Source organism: Aythya ferina (genome assembly GCF_964211825.1).
Source record: "Aythya ferina genome assembly, chromosome: 8".
In the NCBI taxonomy this organism is placed as follows: domain Eukaryota; kingdom Metazoa; phylum Chordata; class Aves; order Anseriformes; family Anatidae; genus Aythya; species Aythya ferina.
Genome location: NC_140304.1, coordinates 27453001 through 27477042, shown reverse-complemented (window position 1 = coordinate 27477042; position 24042 = coordinate 27453001). Strand labels below are relative to the sequence as shown.

Genomic DNA, 24042 nt, shown 5'->3' with positions numbered 1-24042 from the left:
TAAATAATGGCCAGCTGGCAGTGGAATTCAGCTTCCTCTTTTACTGCCATGTTTCTATACTACTCCCTGCAATAAAACATTCAACATCAGCAAAGAAAGCAGAATTGTTTCTGAAAAAACACAGCAACTATGTCAAAGACCATTGGTTTTGTAGCGGTTCAAGTTTTCAGAGCCAAAATGCTCTAACATGTTCAATTAAAGTCTATCCAACAGTTTGAACTAAATTGTTGAAAGAATCTGATATATTCTAATAAATTTCAGCTTGCAGGAAAAATGCCAGTCAGGCTGACAAACTGGTGTCTGTTTGCTCAGTAGCATGTCTAAATATCGATCTAGGATGACAATATCCAGTAGCAAGTATAATTTAGTTACTTTTGCAATTTACTCTTTGGCCTACTAAACCTAATAAAAATATTTGTCAAATAGGACTGGATTGAAACCACCACCCAGCTAACCTCAGCTGCTCACCAAACAGCACTGAAGCACTTCAATTTTTGTCGCTGCTGATTTTGACAGGATTAGGCCCATGTTTCTAAAGGCAAAAGCTCTGCGCAACTTCCCATTAGCAATACCCTGGGGTACCCATTCCTCGTTTTGTAAAACTTGAACTTCAAGTGAACCATGAGAAAGCAGATTAGCTCTAAGGATTGCACTGAACTGACAATACATTTCAAAGGTTTATTCCACCAGCATTTGCAGCATCCACTATTACAGATTTTGCAACTTTTACCTACACAGGCTCCCTGAGGTAATGTTTCCAGCACTGTTATTCACATTGTTTTGAGTAACTTCCTTTCAATCTCTTCAGTAGCTCAACAGCAATCTTTTATGCCCCTTGTTTTTCTGGACAGGCCTCCTTACCCTGGGCTAGGAGGTGCCAGCAACATGACATTTCCCTGCCAAGAAGGGGTAGTGCTGTACTGCATCACTGAGAGATTTGCCTTACGTAAACACTTGCCAATTTCTTTAGGTCACCCCCCAGCACTGCCAAGAGCTGGGCACGCCAGCTCTTCTCCCCCGAGACCTGCGCGAGTGCCAGCAGACGCGCTGTCCAAGCCGCTCTCCCTAGCTGCAGCTGGGGCCAGCTTCGCAGCCAAGGTCAGGGAGCATTTCCCTCAGCGTGTCCCGTGTTAGGGAAGGGCCCTGGTAGGTTCAGGGTGTCCTGCAGCTTGTTTACCACAGGCTGCTTTGTGTGGAGCACACCAGCCCTCCTGCAGCCTGCAGAGCAGGCTAAGGGGGCAAGAAAACCCTCCAGGCTCGGGCTGTGGTGGGGAGCAGACCAAGGAGCCACCACAGCAGATGAACAAGCCAGAAGCCGGCTCTACGGGGCAAGGGAGGGCCGGGCATTCCCTCACGGCTTGTGAAAAAAAAAAAGGGGGGGAAAAATGAGGGGAAAAAATGGAGCAGCTGATTCCCTCAGCCCCCTGCTGCAGCACCGCGGGAAGGCGGGGGGAAGGTGGCAAGGGGGGCGCTCCCCCAAACCGAGGGAGCCCCGGGGAAGACCCGAGGGGCTGAGGGAGGCTGAAGCGAGCCGAGCCGGGACAAAGAGAGCCCAGCCGGGCCGAGGGGAGCCGGGACGGGCTAAGGGGAGCCGGGCCGGGGCGAGCCGCCCGCCCCCGGGGCTCTCCCTCCCGCCCTGCCCCACAATGCAGCGCGCGGCGCGGCTGACATGGCGGCCGGGCCGGACTGAGCCGCTGCCGTCGGGGCCTCCAGCAGCCGGAGCCGGGCATGGCGGGGGCGCAGCCCCGGCACCCTTAGGGCCGCAGCCAGGTACCGGGCCCCGGGGGGCCGGGAGGGGGCTCCCCCCGACGGGGTGAGGGCGGCTGGGCGCGCTCTGCCCTCTCCCCTTTCCCCTCTCTCCCCCCCGTGCGCGGCGGGGCGAGGCGGGCTCGGGGGGCTCGGTGCCCGCGGAGCCCCCGGCCTCAGCCCGCACGGCCCCGGCCCCGCCGCCCGCCGGAGCCTCGCAGCCCTGGGGCCGGGCGCTGAGAGGCTGCGAGGGGGGGTCCCGGGCCAGCCTCGCCCGCCGGGCCCCCGTCCAGCCCGGCCGTGGCCCCTTTTGCTCGCCCAGGGGAGAGGTTCGGGGTTGTGGGGGTCGCGGGGTGCCCGCAGCGCGTCCCCCCGGGGGGCTGTGGCTCCTTTGTGGGCTCGTCTCGGGTGCGGGGCTCCGGCTCCCTCAGATGTGCCAGTTGGCTCCATGTGTCACAGCCCCCGAGGCCTTCTTGCTGCTCAGGTTGTTCCTGGGAATAGCGACGGGGATGAGCGGTGAGGGCGCAGAGGAACAATGTGATCAGGTTCAGGCTGAGGTATTAGGGAGGGACTGGTATGCGAAACAATAGTTTTATCTGCGCGGGGATCCATTAATTCTTTTTGTTTTTCACGCCACCTCCACGTCACTTTGCTTCGTGAATGCCTTGCCCTGCCTTTGAGGGTCATTGCATCTGCTTGGAAATAGAGGATACATGATGTTTTTGTTTGACTTATGTTCCCGGCTCGGGTAGGTGCTTTTGGATAGTCTGACCCCGGGTAGTTATGACATAATTATTTCCGAGACAAGAAAAGTAACCCAGAGGTGGAAATATGACTTAATTACAGTACCTGACAGAAGAAGCTATATTAGGAGTGAGAGGTCTCCTTTTCAACCATTAATTATGTAGTGAGCTTTTTTCTACCTGACCTTAGTGATAATCACTTCATAAAATTATTCTTAGGATGAAAGTGCAGTTTCCCAGAACATACGTGTTGGGATATGATTGCAGAGGGTACAGAGAGAGGAATCAGAAAGTTCTTTCTGTGTTCTGTCCTTGCACAGACAACAGCAGGGACTTTGTCTCCTTCCCACCTAGCACAGGAACAGAAACTGCCAGGTGCCATGGGGCACCTGCACCGTACAGAGGGTATTTGCCTGGTTCTTCCTCTGAAGGGAATTGCTGCTGCAGGGACAAAGGGGAGAAGGATTTCCCTGTGCCCTACTTGAAAACAAGATATCCCTTGGGAGTTCTTCTTAAATTTCTTGTCGATCTGCCTGTCGTGGTTTTGGTTTGTATATTCGTATTGGTAGGTAGTTCAAAATTTTGCCCAGCTGAGAGTATATCCTGCTTTCTAGTTGTGCTTGCTTTTACATTTTATGAAGTGTTTTTACTAGATCAACTTTAATTATTGTCCCCATCTTGATGAGGTAACGCAATATTGGTATGGAGTATTTATTTTTTTCATGGAAGGACAGATCTTGTGTTTTGCTTATTGGATTAATTTGCAGCATGGAAGCCATCCAGGGGAAGTCAACGTTTCTGATGCTTTTGGCGCATTATCAAACAGCATACAATAATAATCACAAGTTGTTTAATTGTACGTAAGTGATAGATCAGTAACTCTTTTAACACAGAAGTACTGAAAATACATTGCCTGAGTTTAGTAACAATGCATACAAATCTCATTTTTGCTTTTGAACAGTGCTGCATACACAGATGTATATGTACCTGCACTGTACCCTTGGTTCTGATGTTTTAGTAAATCTTTGGAAAAAAAACAATGCATCACATGTTACTAGATTACTTAATTTTTATTTCTGCTGCTGTGTGAAAGAAATTTTGCCAACAAGAAGTAACTTTCAGATTTCAGTTTTTGGTGTCGGCAAAACTTGACTTGAGAGTCTGGAGTCAGTTTAGTGGTACGAACGGTTGTGAATCAATCCATGTGCCAACTAGATGAGTGTATTTTTGACAACTTTTCAAAAGTAACAATTTCCAGCGTATTTCTTTAAGAAGTGAAAGTGCTGGATCCTAGTAAAGCCAGCGTAAGGATGCTGGTGGTGACAGATCCGTTTGCTTTGGCTGTGGTTTGTGAACTAGTTTGCAGCTGGTACGAGGCAGTGCAAAGGATGGCCTCCTAAAGGATTATGGTTTGGGTGGAAGGATCACTGTTAATACAAGATCCAGATAAAGTTCTATGCCAAAAATACACGCTGTTGTATTTTTATTGAGCACAAACAGCAAGTAGAAACAGCAGTTTAAGAACAAGATGGATAGATAGAGTTTAAATATGTAGCTGCTATTTAAGCCAGCTTCATGATCAGTTCAGGCCTCCAGAAGCTATGTTAGCCTCTCAAAGACCTTATGCTTATGTAGTGCTGTATTGTGTTTTTTTTTTCCTCTTTTCCCTTTTTTTTTCCTTCTTTTCTTCTCCAGCCTCCTACCCTGTATTGGTACAAATGTTGTGTTTGTTCTTAAAAGTTAGAGCTAACTTGGATCAGTTTCCTGATCTGGTTACAGCGTGTACCTTGCAACACAGAGCAACATTTGAGGCAGGTGGTACCCCTGTTTTTGGCTGCAGTGCTGAAGCCGATTGCGAAACTATGGTGTTTTTCAACAGTTTAAACGACTAGTACAGTAAAATTGGGGTCAGACCCAAAGCTCAATGAGACATTAGGTATCTTTATATGAAATACAGAGGGAAGGGAAGACGCAGTAAAGTAGTTACACAGCTGGTGGGACGGAGGGAGGGTGGCTTTCCTCTGTTTAGAGTGGGATTCGTCAGCAGTGGTAGGTTCAGAAATTAGTCCTTGGCATTTGCTGGTCGGTGACACACCTCTTTTGTGCCTTCCCAGTCAGTCCGACCAGCTTGTAGGAAACACAACGGCTGTCAATGCAAATAGGAGCTAACCTGTATCAAGCACATTCTGTATGGATTTCCTGTCTTGCATATCTGCTTGTTTAAGGGCTTAATTGTGGGATAGTTATACCTAGATAAATTAATGCTAAGCTTTGCATAAAGCAAGGCCCTTCCTGTTACTTCGGTTACAAATGGTTCTTGCCTAATTCAGATACAACCTCATTACAGTTTTATATCCAAAGTTGTTTATCTAATGAATCCTTCTTAGAAGTTTTTAATCCTCCACACTCATGTTTAACATCACAGCTTCCTACTTGATTATGTATCTTTGCTAGGGCCAGAGTGCTGGCTTGCTGTGTCCCTGTTTGTTTGTTTGTTTGTTTGTTTTTTGTGTTTAATTTTACGTGCGTGGCACTGGCTTCCTTCTCGATAGATTTTCAAAGTATTATACTTATTAGCATAAATCCTGTCGCTTCTAGAAACAGGAAGGTCTGAGACACGGTATAGCACTTACATGCTTGTTACTAAGAATACCTATGGGTTTACTGCTGGTGGAGCCTGAGGCGCTTTAGTGGCCAGTAATCTCTGATAGTTTTAGTTTTAAGTAGTTTGGAAAAACACCAGGGACTGATAACAGTTTGTGCTAAGTTACGGGTAGCTTATCATAAAGCAAACATAAACATATTTTTTTAAGCAATTGGCACAGGACAAGGGAGAAGCTTGAATTGAAGCTTGTGTAAGTTCTCAGATGCAAAAAGGGGCCTGAGGCTATAACCAGTCCCGAAAAGAGGCTCTCCCTCTCCCCTGAGCAGATAGGGCTGTGTGGAGAAGGAGACATTACCTGGGCTGCAACATGAGCAGAGCGCACAAGAAAGCCTTCCCTTTTGTTTCTGGCTGTGGCCTTTGTTTGTTGAATTTCATTTTATTTTGTTTGGAGGTTCAGCTGGGCTGTATTGGAAATCTGCCTGGGGAGGCTGAGGTTTATCAGCCCCCTTGCTGCTGGGAGGCAGGGAGGTTGGAGCTGAAGGGACGGTCTAATGGGACAGATTAAAGCAGGACTCAGATAAAAAGACAGGTCCCTCTATCTGTAGGGAGTGAATACTTTACAGAAGGAGGGTGATAACAGTTGTGTTTATAGTACTTTCTCTCTTAATATTTAATCTAGTTGTTCCCGAGGAATCAAAACTTACGAGGCTGCTCAGTTTCCCTTTAGTTGCTCTTCTGCACTCTCGGAGATGTTTTTGGATGTTTTAGTCAGTTGGGACCGAATTTTAGAACAGGCTTAAAATAATGTCAAAAAAAAAAAAAAAATTGCTGAGTTCCTGTATGTTTTCTGGGAAAAATGATGTCTCACTAGAGGAGGGATCTTTGCATTTCCTCTTAGGGAGAAGCAAAGGACCAGACAGCATGGGTGTTCCCTGAGCTGCAGCACATCTCCACCTGCCCAGAGGACCGTGATGTGACAGGGGAGCACAAAAATGAGAGGATAGGAAACCAGGCATCTTTAGTTCAGCTTCTAAGAATGGCCTGGGTTGGAAGGGACCTTAAAGATCTAACAAGGAAATGATTAAAACAGAAATGCTTTGCGAAAGAGCTTCCTGTCACAGCTCAGCATGCAAGAGCTCAGTTTCGCTTGGTCTTCACCTTTGATAAGGCTGTGGCAAAATCTGACCCAAGATGTGGGGTTTTTAAAGGAATTAAATACAGTTGAACAACTTGGGATGAAGGAGTAACAGGGCAAATGGGTCAAAGTATCTTACTGAAAGTGGGTTTTGTTCGTCTTGTTTTGGAAGCGTTACCGTGAATTTTTGCAATTCAAATGCAGGATTTTCTAATGGTAGTGTGAGGGAACGAGGAAACAAAAGAATCTGGCAGAAATGAAAGTGAAACAATCTCGCTCCTTCATTTTGTGAGCCTGAAATTAATTTTACGATGGAGAAACCTAAGCCGATTTCAAACATTTTAAAAATCGATTGTTGTAGGTGTGTATAGATTTAATCGTTTTCCAGAATTTGAGGTCGGATGGTGCGTTGTCTGACCTCGAGCTGCTGTATTCCAGCCAGATGATTTTTCTTCAGAGTGCCAAGAACTGAGCTAGATTTCAGAGGAGTAACTGGCACTGTGCATTCAGAGAAAAAAAAGGGAAACCGAATCCCCTGTAACACCCGGACATTGAGGAATAAGCTGAAATGATTTCAACAAGTGAATCCTTCCCCACATTGCAGATGAAAAACTCTGCTTTTGTTGCCAACCTGCCTGGGAGAAAATCCTGTTTTCATTCCAGGTCTGGCAATTGGTATGGGCCTGAGCTTGTGAATAAGACGTGCCATCCAGGTTTCTAAAAAGACGCCACCTCAGCAGTGATTCACTCTGCTCCAGCGTTGTGTTTCCAACCATGTTATTCCTTTTGGAGGCACTCCTTTCTCTCCTCCTCCCTCTCTGATACCTGGATGCCAGGTACCTGGCAGAGGAGGAAGCCTCCTTTTTAGGCTGTCTTGCTTTTAGTAGTTATCTCTATTTTCTTTTTAGTGTTGATGTTTTGTTATTTGATTCATATTGTAGTTCTTTGTTTGCTGGGTAGCGAGGTTGATATTGAGTGTGTTAAAGCAGTTTAGATTATTTTTAATTTGCAAAATCACTTCAGTATTAATAATAATAATAAAAAAATAAATATAAAGTTATTGCACGTGCATTTAAGATTCGAATTTTATGTGGAACTCTTATTTTTTTGTTACGATCTTGACTAAATTGCGTAAGTGATCTTTATTTTTATTTCTTTGGTATAAAGAATAGCTCTGTTTTTTTTTTAACCTTAACTACTTGCATTTGATTACACACACTCTCTTAACGTGTAACTGCGTTATAGTATTCAATTTCTTAGCTGAGTTATAAAGATAGTTTTAAACGTGGCAGGAAAAATCTAAGGAAACTGCTAATAGAAAGTATGTCACGTTTGTGCATTTGATTAGAGCTTATATATTCTTCGTGTAACTATATCGTATTGAATGGATGAGATCAAACTGAGTTCAGAGTAGTTTTTGTGCATTTTTTTTAAGCCTTCTTTTACAATCTGAACTTAACAATTTGTCATAGAAGAAGCAGAGCTAAATGAAGCTCTCCTTTTGCTGCCACGTTTTTATGGTAACTTCAAGCTGGCCTTCCTGCCAACAGTTGTTGTTGCAGGGCACTTGTGCTGCTTTGCTGTTCCCCCCCTGCTGCTGCTGCTCCTCCCCGGTGCCAGCGTGAAGTCCAGCTGGACTGGGCTGCAGAAGCGCTTGAGGGAGCACCGGAGGATTGGGAGTAAGGAGCTGGGGCTGGAAAAAAAGGCTTCTTGCTCCCATCAGGGCTGGTGCCAGCCTACAGCGAATGCAGAAGCGTGGCCTGGGTGTGCTATAGTCCAGGGTCAAATGGTGGCATGTGTGTCAGAAATGAAAGTGGAACTGCTCTCTGCCTTCCTTCCCCATGCTCCCCACCCCGAAAATGAGCAACTAAAGCATAAGGAGGAATTCAGAATTTGAAATCTTTGCCTGCATTTTCTTTTGTTTCCACTAAAGAAAAAAATCTTTGCAGGAGAGCAGCGGATTGTTGGCAGGTAGCAGTGTGCTGCATGTAGCTGTGACATCTATAGGTGATGGAGCAATGCTTCCAACAGGTGGCCAGGCACACGAGGACATTGAGCCCACCCGTGCCCTTCTCCCTGAATGACTCTGGTATGGGTGGGCCATCGTTTCTGGTGCTGGGCTAATAAGAATTGCAATGGGAAAGGCCAGCTGCAATCCAAAGGCAAATACTGCTTAATATTCTGCATTTTTTGTCTAGAAGCGTGAGCTGGGTGTAATCAGTGTTTGATAGAGAACAGTTGTAATATTAAATACATGACTTTGTGACCTAAAATGCCTAGCTGCTGGAATGGATGTACTAGTATAGGTTTTTTGTTCTCTTTCAAGATTTCTTATTAAACACTCTGATGCTGTCATTAACTGCATAACAATTCTTGGTGTTGCTTTTGGTTTTGTTTTTAATTTTTCTGAAACATAATGCATATTTTTGGTGATATTAACAGAGGCTTAAGTTATCCATTTTTAGTATGTGGTTTGCATCCAGAAGTATTTCCTGGCTTGCATCTCTTTAAAGTGAGAGAGAGAGTAACTGCATTATATAGCCTGAAAAAATAAATAAATTACTGTCCTTTATATTGATGATATTCAGAAAAATTAGATTTTTAACAGACATTTTAATCTGATCCATTTGTTTTTTTCCTTTTTTAAGTACAGAAGTACATTGTGTTACTCCTAATTGTTGTAATCCATGGATTTTTTTTTTTGTTATTCCTTCACTAAATGATAAGCTACTTATTTGGATAGTTTCTCTAAAACCCAGAAATTTCCATGGATCACGCTTTTAACTACTAAGTACGTAGGTGGACAGGAAAGAGAGAAACTGTGCTCCAGAATTCCAAATCTTGCTATAGCTCTACAACATTGATTTTATTTTGTGTCTAATTCGTCATTCTCCTTTTTTATTGCTATCTCAAGGTTGTTTTTTTTTTTTTTTTTTTTTAAAAAGAATCCAGGCTTTTGCTACAGATTATTTTTCTTCATTTTCTACATAAGTGAGTGTAATTCCTTAAAAACAGGTTCCATTATTCGTGCTCAGCTTCCCGTTGTAACACCAATCTTTGAGTTGTCTCCAAAATAAAAATCAGATGATATACCACTTAAAGGACAGAGGTTTAGATAAGTCAAGGTAATCTGCAGCTAAACAAAATACCTCCTGCTTCTGTTTTTTTTTTGTTTTTTTTTTTTTTGACTAATGAAAATCTTACTTAATTGGTGGCAATTAACATGTGAGAATTGTATATGTTAAATGTTGTGCTTAAGTATCTGTGGATGTAGGTGGCAGGTCAGATGTCAGATTTATTCCCAATAGTTTGAGTTATATCACTAAATATTTTTTCAGTTAAGAAAATGGAGCTTGTATGCTGGAAACTGAATTAGCTTTCTTGAGCAGTGTGTTTTGTTGTGTGGTATTTTTTTTTAGATGTGTTATATTCTTTTCAAATTTTCAGTGTAGTTGCAGATATCTTGTTTTTAATTTTTTTTTCTAAAGCCAAAAATAGGAAAGAAAGAAAAAAGCAAGCTGTTGGCAGTTTAATCAGAGTGTTTTTATACCACATTCTGCCATTTTTTTTGTTTCTTCATATTGCCCCTTCTTTTATACAGAAGTAAAGTTTATAAAATTTTCATGAGTTTTATTTTAATGTGGAATGTGTTATGAAAATTCACTTATGCCTGTAGGGGGGAACATGCTGCCTCTATAACCATTAGGAGTTTCACTTTTCTTTAGAGAGGCTTATTTTAATGTTTCCTATGTAGAGCTTTGGTATTTTCCCTTCCGTTTACAAACATGTATCATTTCTTCAGCAGACAATCAGCCACGATCCTTGCCTGCACAGTGGATTTAAAATCAACTTTACATTACTGAAGAATTGCACTTCAAGTGGTCTCAAGAGACTGGAGAAGCAGGTCTTCACTATAATGGAAGAGGCCAAGAGCTCAAAGAATGGAAATCATGACCCAAGGAAGTCTGTCCGTCTTGTCTGTGAGGAAGGCAAAGCAGTCAAAGTTACAAATAATCAAAATTATAAACATAATAGAAATGACAAATCTGTGAAGGATATTGGGAGAAGTTCTCCAAGCGGGAACAACAGCAAAAAAAATAAACAAAATGATGTTTTTCCTGAAAAACAAGGAGAAAATAAATCATGCAAAGTTAATAGTTGTAATCCTGGAACTAAAGATACAGTATCAAGCGTTCAGGATCGAAGTCATGGAAAAGCAAAAAAAAATTCTAATATATCATCAGCAGTGGAAAACCTGAAACAAACAAAAGCTCAACAAGTGGGAGAAAACTTTCCAGGTTCCCATGTTTCAGGGAATGGGGTCAGTGCGGAAACCTTAACAGCTGCTCAGAAAGGGAAACTGGCATTGGAAAATCCACTGGGAGTTCATGCGTTGGAGACTAGTGTTGATCAAACTGGTGATCCTGGTAAGACTGCTTCAGATCAAAGAAAACTGGAACAGAAGCCTGATGACTTCAGTGAGTATTATTCAGCACTGCTTTACTTGTTTTTGTTCTGGTAAAATGGTTAACAATCTGAAATGGGCTTTGAAATGTGTATATTGGTGTAATTTTTTTTTTTTTTTTTTTTACATATAGTAAGTTGCTGACTGCATTTACAGAGAACATATTAATATAAGCATGTTACATAGAGCATAAGAGATTATGGTAATAGCTGTCCCTTTTTCTTCTGCCTAAGACCTAAATGTCTTTGCAAGAGACTTAGAGTGCGTGGGTTTCAGGCAATTTTGGGAATATAATGTCTTGGGCTGGGGGAGAACCCTTCATAACATCACTGCCATTTATGGAAATGCCAGATATTCCTGCTTTTCAGAAAGAGCAGGAGAAAAAATCTGCAATAAGTCTTTTTTTTTTTTTTTTTTATAGGTATGAGGAAAATATTTACCTTTTTTCTGAGGTTGTTACATTCTTTTTATTACTAAAAATGCTTAAAAGATGGTTTGGCAGATGGCTGTTTAATTTAGGGAGCTGTGGAATGCTTCCCATCCATCAGTGGTTACCCTTATGAGTGTTCAATTTTTGTGTCTTTTTCAATTTCAAAATTAAATATCTGGATCAGGATTTGTCTCGTTTTAAGTTAGCTCCTCATCACAGACTTAGTCACGCTTCTTCAGAACACAGTGTTTTCTAATAAAATACTGCTTTACAATGGCAATGTCAGAGTGCAGAGCTTCTACTTGAAATATTTCCCACTACTGCAACAGCTACAGCAGTGGCTTGTGGAGCAATACAAGGGAAAATATTAAAGTGCATTTTTTTTTTTAGCTATGCTTATAAAAAAAAAAAAAAAAAAAAAAAAAAACAGGAAAAACAAGTTGAAATGGCAGCGTCCTCTGATCAGCCAGCTCTTTGTAGACTGCCATCATGTGCTGTAGGGACCATCTGTCACCAACAAACCAGGACTTGAAAACTTGCTCACTTTTTTATTTTTTTCCTAGTTAGTCAGGGAGGTGGAGGGTGTAAAGATCTTGGATTTAAAAAAAAAAAAAAAAAAATAGGGTGGGGAGGAAACCCTCTCACCTTTGGTGATGCAAAAACTACTGGAAGAATTTAAGATGAAGATGTTTGTAGAGCTTAATGAGCAATGAACAACTCATAGGCATCTGGAGGAACTGGACTTTTGGAATTGACTGGTGTGTGTTTGTGAGTAGCAGCGTTCCAGAACTCCGTGGTTGCTAGCCCTTGGTGGCAAGGTGTCACGGTCTGTTCAGATGCAACTCCAACAGCCTTCTGACCTGAGCGGTTGAAATATCTGGTAACTGGCGTTGTAAGGTCATTTGGATGAGTGTCTTTAAAGCGATTTTATGACTGTTTCTATAGCAAAATGTATTGGGTGGAAAAAAAAAAAAGCCTAGTATTTTTATGTCTGTTAAGTATAGCGTTAGGATCTCGTGTTTTCTATTCTGAATAACAAAAAAACTTTTTTGCCTTGAAGAACTTTGTAGAGATTATGAAGCTAGGACTGAAATACAGAACAAATCCACCTTGTTTGTTTTTTTCTTCTCTTTTTGATAGTGTGCTTAGTAGTACAGTAGTCTTTGAAGTCTCTCCAAAATACTGGTTAACATACTGGAAAGATTCTAATGTCTAAGGTGGTCAGATGGTCAGACTTCGGACAAAAAAACAACCCTAGAATATCGCTCCAGTTTGTGTCTGGCTTCTTAATGAGATGCTCTTAGCTGCTTTGGCTTCTGTACTCTAACCTTTACTTTCCTCTGAAGAAAATGACTGTTTCTTTCTCTAGGTAAAATAAAGAATTCTGAATCAACTAAAGAACATACCTTGGAAGCTGATTATTTAGAAAACACTGCTGTTATTGATGAATCTAATCTGACAGCTGAACAGCAACTGGGATTGAAACAAGCTGAAGAACGTCTGGAAAGAGATTATATCTCCCGACTTGAAAAAGTAGGTTGAGTTATTTATCCGTTAAAAAAGAAAATGGATGTCTTCTTTCACTGTCATCACCATATTTCAGGTTAGGTGGTATTTCCACTGTAGCCTGTTGCCTCTGTTTCTTTCTTCTTTATGGTGAATCACTTAAGTGATACTAACCGTAGTAGTTGACTGAGTCATTCATTGTGACAAAATATACAGACTGAAAATTTACTGTGCCTTTTTTGGTACGTGGAGTGTTTATAGAACAGTATTTTTTTAAAAGTTTGCAGACCTGAAGGTTTTCAGTTTTATACTTTTGGAAGATTTTCTAGGAAGTCCATTTACCTGGAAACTTGGGTTATAGGATTGAGAGGAACTTCATTTTATCTTCAGTATGTTAGCCTTTTACAAGTACAAATCACCTCTATTTAAGACAAAACCTTAAAAATGTTTTTTCTAAGTTGTTTTAGTAATCTCAAGGGAAACAAATTTTGATGTCATTATAGGTGTAACTCAGAAGTTTTTTCTTGATGTCTAACTTAAGTGTCTCTTGGAGTATTTTAATCCCTTGGATGCTGTCCTAAGATCTAACTTTCTTCAGCAATTTTCTACACATTTGAAGATCATTACTTTACATCTTCTTTTTGAAGATCATTACATTATATCTCCTTGCAGGCATGTCTTCCAATAGGATTTTGACTTAGAATCATTAAGCTTGGAAAAGACCTCCAAGATCATCTGGTCTGGCTTGTAGATTGACCAGCTCCCCACATCCTTTTCTTAAGAAATGTCCAACCAGGTGTTCCCTGCACTGTATTTCTTGCAGTTCACCATTTCTAAGGAAGAACAATACTTTGATACTATTTAATTGCAAGTTAATTACTCCATTTCTCTCATTTGCTGTGATCACTGAATTATTGTCTTACAAAGTCTGTAGTCTCACAATGGTGTTTTTCTCATGTGTAGTCAACATACGCTGTATTGCATTTCATAAGTCTTTAACAAAAATGTGAAAGATTCTCACCCCAGAAGGACCTCTGTTGAAAACTATTTGGCACATGCTTTTAGACTGGTGGTGAACCAGTCTAAGGATGCGTGCTATGAGGACAGTTTTCTGAGCAGCTTCATTCTCACCTTATTCTTTATTTAGATAGTATTTATGGTCTCCTTTTAGAGTGATACTGTCAAGTGACAAAAACGTTGTAAAATTCAAGATGCAACATCTGCTGTTTCTTCAAGCTCTATGATTTTCTTTTAGAAAGGCAACCCTGAAATAGGTTTAGTACAGTTTGTTTATAGCACCTATGACCCACTTTTTTCCTATATGCTTATTAATAACTTATTTGTTACAGTATTTTTCCGGACACTAATACTGACTGGCCTCTAATTCATTGGTTCATCCTTTCTAGCATTTTAAAGATAGTCTCGAGTTTTGCTTTTCTAGTGATCTGGAACCTTCCCATTAAAATCTATCTGGCTCTGAGGTGGATTAGCACTGTGAAGAGCAAAGCACAGACTTCACCAGACCTGGCTTCTTCTAAGGCATCTGATATACTGAAATATTTGTGTTTTTTTTTTTTTTTTTTTTTTTTTATTGTTTGTTTCTCATTCTTTCATTGGTCTTATGCATAACTAGATGGTGAAAATAGGCTTTATGACAGAGGCAAAATAAAAAAGCATTACGTGATTCAACCTTTCTGGCAATAATATCTGTTGGCATAATACTACAGATCAGTGTAGGAAAGAAATATCCAATCATTTTTAATACTGTTTTTGCTGATAGTTTCAGAAGAGTGTTAAAGTATTATTTTTGATCTGCTTCAGTCATCGGCTATTGAATACTTGAGCTAGCCAAATGTAACTGTAGATTGTGTTCCAAATAGGTATTTAATTTCATTTTATTAGGTAACAATCTCATTAAAATAAGGATGAAGAGACTTAGCGATGAGTGTCATGACAGTGTTACTGTAAATTGATCTGTAGTTGGAGACTCAGGGCTTCATTTTCCTTTTTTTTTTTTTTTTTTTTTTCCAAAAGCTAAAGATAGATTCATTATATGGAAAAACCTGCCCAAATTCAGCAGTGGTTTAGATCTTCAGTATAAGAAATAAGTGTTCTCTGTTCATTCATTGTTATGTCACTGTTTAAACAGCTGGTGTTTTTGGTATACTTTTCAGAATTAGTAAATATGGATATATTAGAATTAGGATGAAAATTCTAAGTAGGTGTGTTTTGCTCTCTTCCTATTATAGCTGATAGCAATTATTAGAAAAGCCCTAACAAGTCTGCAGGAAAACGAAGGCTTTTCTTTGGGATCCGTTCAAGAGCAACATGAGGAAGAACTGTCCCTCTTGGTCTTTGATGTGAACATATAAAAAGGTTTCCTATAGCTGTGCTTTATTAGAGTAAGAAACCATAACTGCAGGATGAGAGAGATTAAAGTAGAATTTCAAGAACAACACCACATCTTCGCAGAGACTGTCCTTTCTGCCTTTTGATCTTGTAGTTCTCTGTGTTTTCCTTGTTGAAAAACTCCACATTGTGCCCTCCTGAACCCTAAGAATATGAAGATTTTTTTTTTTTCCCATTGTTTCTTAAGGCTTGTCTGCTCAGCTGCTTCTTGCAGACTCTTGAGTCCGTCAGGCTGCAGCTCCCCATTTGGGTACTCTGTCTCTCCCAGCCTGTCCATCCAAAATGCTGAGCATAACAAATTGTTACTCAAAATGGAATAATTTTATCCCTTGTCAGAGGATCCCACCTTACCCAGGGTATAGTCATCAGTAAGTCAGAAACTGGCTATCTTTCTCCTTGTTGGCCAGCTGAACCCTTTTAAATAGAAAAAAAATGCAGTACTTGCACAGCGCACTCGGAATATGCTAGCCAAACAACAACACCATCTGTCATAACATGTATAGTAGATAATGTGATGAATACTTCCTATTTTCTCATCAGAGAAAGGCGGATAGATGCTGAGATTTAATAAATCCATAGTTATTAAAAGCTTGAGCTGACAAGGGAATGGCTTACTGGCCTCTAGTTCAGCCTTAAGAGGCATAAACTCTTCAGTCTTAATCTTGCATCACTAAAATCTACTGGGAAGTGTAATGTCCAACTCATCTCATTTCCTTTCTTCACGCTCCCCACGTGTCATATGGGTAAAAATCCATTTCCACCGTGTTTTCTGAAGATTAGTTAATGTTTGCAAAGCACCTTGACATTACAAATGTTACATAATTGTTAAATAGAATTTGTTATTCAAACAGTTGAGTTTTTCAGACACGATTGGCAGAAACATTTTCTTTTAATCTATGGCCATTTTTCCCCAGCGCTCCCCAGAATACACCAACTGTCAGTATCTATGCAAGCTCTGCTTAGTTCACATTGAAAATATCCAGGGAGCTCACAAGCATATTAAAGAAAAGCGTCATAAGAAAAATATAATGGTAAGTTAACAAATAAAAATTATGAATGATTTTTCCTGTTTTTCTTAAAGATTTTTTTTTTTGTTATGTGGTATATTCTCTTTGGTCATCTTCATTTAGGTGAAAGTTTGTGTGTGCTGAGCAGAGATCCACAAATTTCTGTTGCTCCTTTTCTGTTTGAGAGGAAGGGCTTGATATCTGTCCAGACAGAGAGGAAAGAACATTTTTGGCCATTACTTCTGAATTAGTGTCTCTGAGTAGTGGGCAGTTCATCGCACTTAGTAAGAGAAGGCAAGGTAACTTAGGTGAGAAATGTATTTAGTTCTTCAGTTTCTTTCAAAAGTAATACCACTGGTAGCAAGACCTCCAGGGGCTGGAGTTGGGGTTGGGATTTTTTTTGTGTGTTTTCATGTGTGTGTGTTTTTCTATTTTTTTTCTCTTTTGTCTGACTTGTTAGGTTTTATCTATATCCTTTCTAGGATGGGAAAGCAGAGGGGATAGTATGTGTAGATGAAAGAAAGAGCTAAAGCAGAGAGGGATTCATTTCCTGAGATGTCACTCATCATCTCTCTGGGGTTACATAGGGGTTTGATATGAAAAATATCTGTACAGTTCTAAGGTTTTCAGTAAAAAAAAAAAAAAAAAAAAAGTGGTTTCCTTATTAGATACTCTTGTTACTGTTCGTGTTGTTTTAAGAAATGTTACATGCACAGATTTTCATGCCAACCCATTTTTGTAAATGTTGATAGAACTACAAAATCACAAATACATAGTTTTGTGTTTCAGATGGCTTGAATAATCTTCCTACACCTGTTTCCCAAAGTTCAGTCTATTATTCTTGTTTCCATGCATTTCTTACCAAACTGGTTTGTAATTAATGATCTATTTCTCTTAAATTTGCAAGTCATCACCTAGAAAAGTGAATGCTGTAGATCCTAAGAATCTTGTAAAGGAACACTTTTGTTTTTATGTTCAGTTACTAGTTGAAAAGGATACTGTTTTTTTTTTCTTTTTTTTTCTTTTTTTTTTTCTGGCTGTTAACTTGCACCAAGGAAAAAATAAATGACCAACAACTGAACAATAATGGCAACAGACCATCCCCACATTTGATATGGAAACACTTCTGTACCATGCTTTGCATCTGGGCATGGAAACAAAAATTGAGAGGTTTCTTTACCACTGAATGGAAATGCTAGAGAACAGGGAGTGGTTTCAGTTCTTAACACTTGCCTTCAAATAGTTTTATGTTGTACACCACATTGCAGTGGTAAGTGGTGTGTAACTGTCTAAATGTAACAACATAAAATATACCTAATTACAGCTCAAATTATTAGATGTAGGACTGTCAGATAAGCTTTGTAGCAGCTCTCGTTCCTTGATCAAGAAAATACATAAAGCAGTGACATTAAAAACAAAACATAAAAACAAAAAACTCAACCACTCACTTTTAAAAATGTGCATATTCTGTCTTATCTTTTCAAGTGAGAAAAGAAGAAGAGGTGATAGATGAAACCTAGTACTAATCAAACATTATTTTCATACCGGACTGATGTGTTGTCTTAGTGCATAAATATTTTCTGGTTATTATTTATTTCTGGTGTCAGTCAGATTTTGTTTAGTTGATGAATTTGTGGAAAAAAGTTGTTTCACTTGTCCCTAAATGACTTGATGCATCTGACATATTAATTGCTGTTGGATTAAAATTAATTTTAATCTGATGCACTAAACCCAGCACTTTCTAGCACTGGCTGTTTAGGCATCAGTGGGAGGAGATTCAACTTCTTAAAAGCTTCTTGGAGCTAAGAATATCTTTTCTGCCACTGATACCTTTCCTTCAGATACAATCCACTCGTAAAATCTGTGTAATTCTAGAAAATCTTTTTCAACTCATTTTCAACTCAGTTACTTTTATTATGTAGGAACAGTTAGAGCTTTTTATTTCCTTGGATGATTTCTGTTTCAGAACTGTCAGAAAATGTGGTTCAGGAATGTAGCACACCAGATTTCTTCCCCAGTTGCCAGCTGTGAGACATGTTCTCTTTTAAACACTGAGCATCTACTGTCATTTGTGAGCCGCACTACTGCATGTGCCAGTTAGGCTGGGCAGAGTTCCTACCTTTGAAAATGTTTGGTCAGGACCCCATGTAAATAAGAACACAAACAGCAAACGATGCATTGCTTACATACCATGCAGTACTATGAGATACATACATTGATACATATATACTACGACATAACCTTTTCTCTTAAAATATCAGTTTTTACTTTTATCATCCAACAATTATTCAGGAAAAACAAGAAGAAAATGAGCTGCGTGCCCTCCCACCCCCTTCTTCTGCACAGTTGGCTGCTCTGAGTTTTACACTCATTGAGGCAGCAAATGAACAAGGCATATCAGATGATGACTTCAGAATTCGTCAAGAAATTGTAAACGAGATGGAGAAAATTATTCAACAGCCCTTACCAGGTATCCATAGTATCCTCCATTTTCTCTAGGTGAAAATTGTTCTTTTTATTAATGGTGAATTAATACATTTGAGGTTAAAGTATCTTTATATCATATGATATTAATATATATAGGCATTTTAATACTGACTGGCAGTTGATTTTTTTTAAAAAAGCTAACAAATCTACAAAAGGAGGAAAATATGATTGTCCTTACCTTTGCTTCTTTCTGGTATGTGTTTATTGAAGCTATTGATCCTCTTTTAACATCATGATTTTTGATGAAGGCTGGAAATTTCCACCAAATATTTCCTTCCAGGTTATGTTTAAAGCCTCAGCCACTGAGAATCTCCCTCAGGCTCTAGTGCTACAAATCTTTCCACCTGTATCTAACTTAGCAGTTAGGTATAATTGTCTGTGGCTTTTATAATGTGACTTGTTTTTCAAGTGCACTTAATTATGCTGGCATGAATGATGGAAGGGGTTAGGAGGGAAAAAATGAGAAGATGCTTGAAATCAAATGAAAAGAATATGTATCTTTTTTTCCTACCAGTCCTTAAGTTATTTGTGGTATCTTTCAGACTCTTTCCTCCTCCCCGCCCCCCTCCACCCCCCCCTCCCCCCAGCCCAAATCTATGCTTTAAAAAAATAAAAAATAGACCTCAGTAGTTTTGGTGAGCATACAGGACATTTTCAGTATTTAATTGTGATCTGAAATATCTACAGGTACTAATCCGTAACTGTTCATTAAAACAAGTCATTCAGGTCAGCAAAGGTTATTGTTTAACAAGTATTTCTTCTTCTGTATATTTATAACTAGTGAGCAGTAAATGGAAGGAGGTGTACTGAGAGGTCAACTGGTGCTTCCAAAAGTCCCTTGAATTCTAGAGGTCCCTTAAAAAGGTCAAAATACTACATTTACTTAGCTATATATAAATATCATACCTCATCTGCCCTCTCCTTGATCAAAATGCGTTATGTTGATTAAAAAAAAACAAAAAACAAAACAAAAAAAAAACCAGTCTGAGTAAGTATAATGTTTAGTCACATTTATGTCTTCAGTGGCTCAATAAAGTTCCTAAAAATTGTCTGGATAAGTTAATTTTTTCCCCTTTCATATATGCAGTGTGGTACTGTAGTAGAACATGTTAATTCAAATCTAATTAATAGTACTGTCGGAAAATAAAGTAACCTAAATGTACAAATAGACAAACATATAGACAAAATAAACTCTGGGACTTGTCTCTTTGCATTGATTTCCCATTATCTTCTGTGGTGCAATTGATACTGGAAATTTGAGAGCTAATTTTTGGAGCTGCCATAATGTTGACATTATGTGATCAATGGTTTGCTTTTCAGTGAATCTGAATGGAACAAAGTAATAACGGCATTGACAAAAACTTTTTATTTAATCTGTATTAAAACTGGGTTGATTTTCTGACTTTATTTTAGAAATACCTTACTTCTTCCACTTTGCTTTGTAAAAATATTGTAGTAAGAAGGATATTTTTTACTTTCTTTGCTGTAGGATTATCAGCCTTAGTTTTAGGAGCTGTATTATTTTTTTTAAACATAAGAATGCTAAGTAGAGGTAGGGTTTGTAGGGTAGAACTTGGATAAATGTGTTTGCTTTGTGGTATTGCCACATGTGGCTCCTATTACAGACTTCTGTTCTGACACACTATTGAGTTTTCCTCTGATAGTATTTTAATATAAGAGAAAACAAAAGAAATGATAACTATTTTTGTAAATAATTGTGAAGATTACTGGTGTCATTCAGCTGCTTGAATTGTTTGGGGTGATGAGCTGATGTGGAGCGGTGTGTCTGTAGCAGTGAGTGGCAACTTACTTCCCATTTCAAAGCCTATAGTGTTTTAGTGAATGTGTTTTCAAAAGTTGTAAATTAGGAAAAAAAATCAACTCACATATGGTGTAGCAAACACGGGATGTTCTGACATGGTTTTCTAATGCTTGAAGTCGTGATAGAACTATGCAAAAATTACTGCTACTATGAAAATCTACAGGAAGCAGTTACAGGGGATTGTTTATTCATATATTTAGTATACGCAAATTCATTTTTGAGAGAACTAGTTTCCACACAGTGAGAAATAGACAAAGGATTTTTTGAAGGTGTGTATGTGTAAGGTTTATTTTCTCTTATGAGTTATTTTATGGTGGTTCTGCTGGAAAGTATTTGGTCAGAACACAAATAAAGGCAATATGAAAAAATGCAAGAAAAAGCCTGTTTGAACACTGGAACAAGTTGCTTAGAGAAGTTATAAAGTCTCCTTTTTTGGAGATATTTAAAACCCACCTAGACACAGTCCTGAGCATCCTCACCTCAGGGTGACTGTGTGTGAGCAGGAGGCTGAACTAGAGGGCCTTCAGAGGTCCCTTTTGACCTCAGCCATTCTGTGGTGAGAATCCTTGTGAGGGGTTCTGTGATCCCTCCTCACTGCCCCGAATGATAAGTGATTTGGAAGGGGTTGAGAATAGTCTTAATTTTCAGATGGCATAAATATGTCAGAGCCTTAATATGTATACATTAAAGGAAAGTTTTAGTCTATGGAAATTGATTAATGAAATGGAATGAATTACTGTTTATGGACTGGAATGACATTTTTCATCATATCATTACTGAATGGTTACTTTCTAATTAGTTTAGACTAGGTCTGTTGTATATCATTGCAGGTAAGGAACTGTATTAACTACAAAAATACTGTTAAATGGGTACTCTGGCTTGAATTATGTTGAAGTTTTGTTTTATATGCATGTTTCATAGTGAATTGTGCGTAGGAACTTGCTAATGTCATTGGTGGAGTTTGTAGTTTATACAAAAATATTTGACAAAAGTGTATGAGGCAACAAAGAACTTTGTAACTGGCTAACTGCTCCTGTAAAATCACATTATTAACAAAAAAAGTAATTAAAATCTTGCACTGAGATGATGACACTTACTGTAAGTCCATAGTTAGTTTCATTAAAAACTAAATCTACAGGCTGCATTGCAAAATTATTTCAAAATAGCTTGAAAAATTTTAGACATTTGGCAATTTTACTATTTGAATTACTAGTTTTCCTGTGATGCTGTGCTATACAAATAACTAGACTTCACAGGAATGAGAAAGTGGTTCAGTATTTATTAATCTGGGAGTACTACTTGGGAGTTAGAGTATCACCATTAACTAATTTTTTTTTTTCTAGCTAATAATTATAAATAATTGTTTCTCTGTCTTCCAGACTGTTCACTGAGGATGTATGGCTCCTGTTTAACTCGGTTCGCTTTTAAAACCAGCGATGTTAACATTGATATAAAGTTCCCCCCTAAGGTGAGTAGATATTATCTTGTTTTAACTTAAACATTTTTTTAATCGAGTCCATTTGTTTCTTCTGCATTGCCTTAATCTTCTGTTGGGACCTACTCTTTTTAGAACAGCATGAAGTGTATAATCTTTGATTTGGTGTCAGGTGTGCTATGAATCAAGTGCTAAAGTGTTCCATTATTTACTAGACAACTTGAATTCCATGTTTTGCACATTCTTCTGCTAGCCTTTCTTAAAATTTGTCGAAGAAGCATTGAGGCAGTATGAAAATAGTTGGCTCCAGCTAAGAGTGCTATTATGCACTCAGGATTCAGACAGCAGAATCTCCTAAGTCTTAATCTCCTGTCCCTTTCTTTTCTTTTTTTTTTTTTTTTTTTTTTTCAGAGGTTCATCTAACAGTGACAACTTTCCTTTGATGTTTTAGACAATTACAAATAGATGCCATATCCCAGGTTACGGTTCGCTGTGGTGCAGAAATCCTGCAGAGCAATATAACTTCCCTTTAAATGTTGGAATTGTTAGTTCATGTTTAGTATGTGATATGAGCAAGATATTTGTTAGAGACACAGCTGATGAACTTGCTCTTGGCCAGTATGTGTTCTGGATCTGGATACATATTTACACATAAAATTTTGCAATGATACGGCAGTTAGGAAATGAAATGAAGCCTTTTTCAAAAAAGTGTTTGTGGAGCATGTTGTGTCACTTCACAGAAGCTTAGAAATGGTGCTAATTTGTAGTTTTCTTTGAACAATTTACAGTGTATCCTTGAAACACTACTTCAAAAGTTATAGTTGATTTCTGGGAAGAAAAGCAAACTCATTGAAAATGTTAACCTTTAAAAACCATTGGGAAAGAAAGTTCTGACATCAAATACTTTGTAATTGTGCATTTCTAGTGGTATATTTTCACCTTGTTACTATATGGCATATAAAACATCATCACCGTGCAACTTAAATAGTTTGAAATTAAGTGTAAAATAGGTTAGTCTGAATAATGTAAACTGTTCTAATTTTGTCATTTTAGATGAGTCAACCAGATGTTCTGATACAGGTGCTTGAAATCTTGAAGAACAGCGGTGAGTCTTAGATGCATCTTATTCCTATTTAATTAAAATTTCAATTACTATTCACTTGTTTTTATGCTTAACTTTTTATTAAACTTTATTAAAAAATATTTTCAACCACATTATCTGAATTGTTTTTGAGTGTGATTTTTATGACCATCAGTGCTTGTCTAAGTGCAGCAGGAGGATGGCCACCCAGGTAGTCCAGCCATTTTGGACTGTCAGAATTAGCAGCAATACTTTTTGACCTGGTATCTCAAACATTTTCACTTTATAGGAGAAATTCCAAGCAGTAAACTTGGCAGCCACTTTCCACTTATATACAAACATTAGTGGGAACTATTACAAGACTTTTGGAATTTTGTCCTGTCAGGAAGTTATCTAGCTGCTTATCTTGAGCCAGGTGACACAAGTAACATTGCATTTTTGATCTTTTAGACAACGTATAATAGATCAGCTCCACTTGAAAGGAGTGAAAGTAACCAGAAAATAATGCTTAGTGGTTAGAAATGCAGCACTTAATTTGAATTTCTTTGTAAATGTTTGGTATAAATGTAATGTTAAATTTTGAAGACACAACTGGGAAAACTATGGACAACTTCGATGTCTAATGTTTTTTTCTCCTTGCTTAGCTGTCTACTCAGATGTGGAGTCAGATTTTCATGCCAAAGTTCCTGTTGTCTTTTGCAAAGATATTAAAAGGTATGTGTCATTGGAAAGGATTTTAATGAGATTCCGCTTTCTGCTATGCTTGTTCATATCGGCTGCTTGTGTGCACTTGTGACGATAAGTGTTAGCTGACTTTCACATCAAAAGGGAATTGCTGATAACAAAAATAAAATCTAGAAAGGAAGCTTAGCTATGTTCATGTGCCTGGACTAGACAAGATACATATATCTCATTGGTTGTAGGAGTCTGAAAATAAAATTTCTACTTGTAGTTAAAGGAAATGTGACTGAACGGGACTCAGTTTATTTTAAATATTTAAATTAAATATTTAAGCATTAACATTAAAGTTTATTTACATACACTTAATATTTTAAATTTAATATTTAAATTTAATATTTTAAATTCAATACTAATATTTAATATTTAAAGTTTCTGCCATTAGATTAATCCAATTGTTTGAAAAGATTTTATAAGATTCACATTGCCAGTA

General features: G+C 38.6%; 1 protein-coding gene across 4 annotated transcripts in view; it reads left to right on the top strand.

Annotated features, from left to right (window-relative positions):
* Positions 1–2149: 2149 nt before the first annotated feature.
* The window catches only part of TUT4 (terminal uridylyl transferase 4), a 44285-nt gene continuing 22392 nt past the window's right edge, over positions 2150–24042 (top strand). The window contains exons 1-8 of one of the 4 annotated variants that reach the window (XM_084528411.1): positions 2151–2494; positions 10032–10707; positions 12494–12657; positions 15954–16070; positions 18339–18516; positions 21735–21823; positions 22844–22895; positions 23516–23585. In XM_084528411.1, the coding sequence (XP_084384537.1) occupies positions 2480–2494; positions 10032–10707; positions 12494–12657; positions 15954–16070; positions 18339–18516; positions 21735–21823; positions 22844–22895; positions 23516–23585 (1361 nt within the window). In that variant the 5' untranslated portion in view covers positions 2151–2479. Of the gene's footprint in view, positions 2495–10031; positions 10708–12493; positions 12658–15953; positions 16071–18338; positions 18517–21734; positions 21824–22843; positions 22896–23515; positions 23586–24042 lie in introns of all 4 variants that reach the window. The other 3 variants (XM_084528408.1, XM_084528409.1, XM_084528410.1) reach the window with 3 other exon arrangements.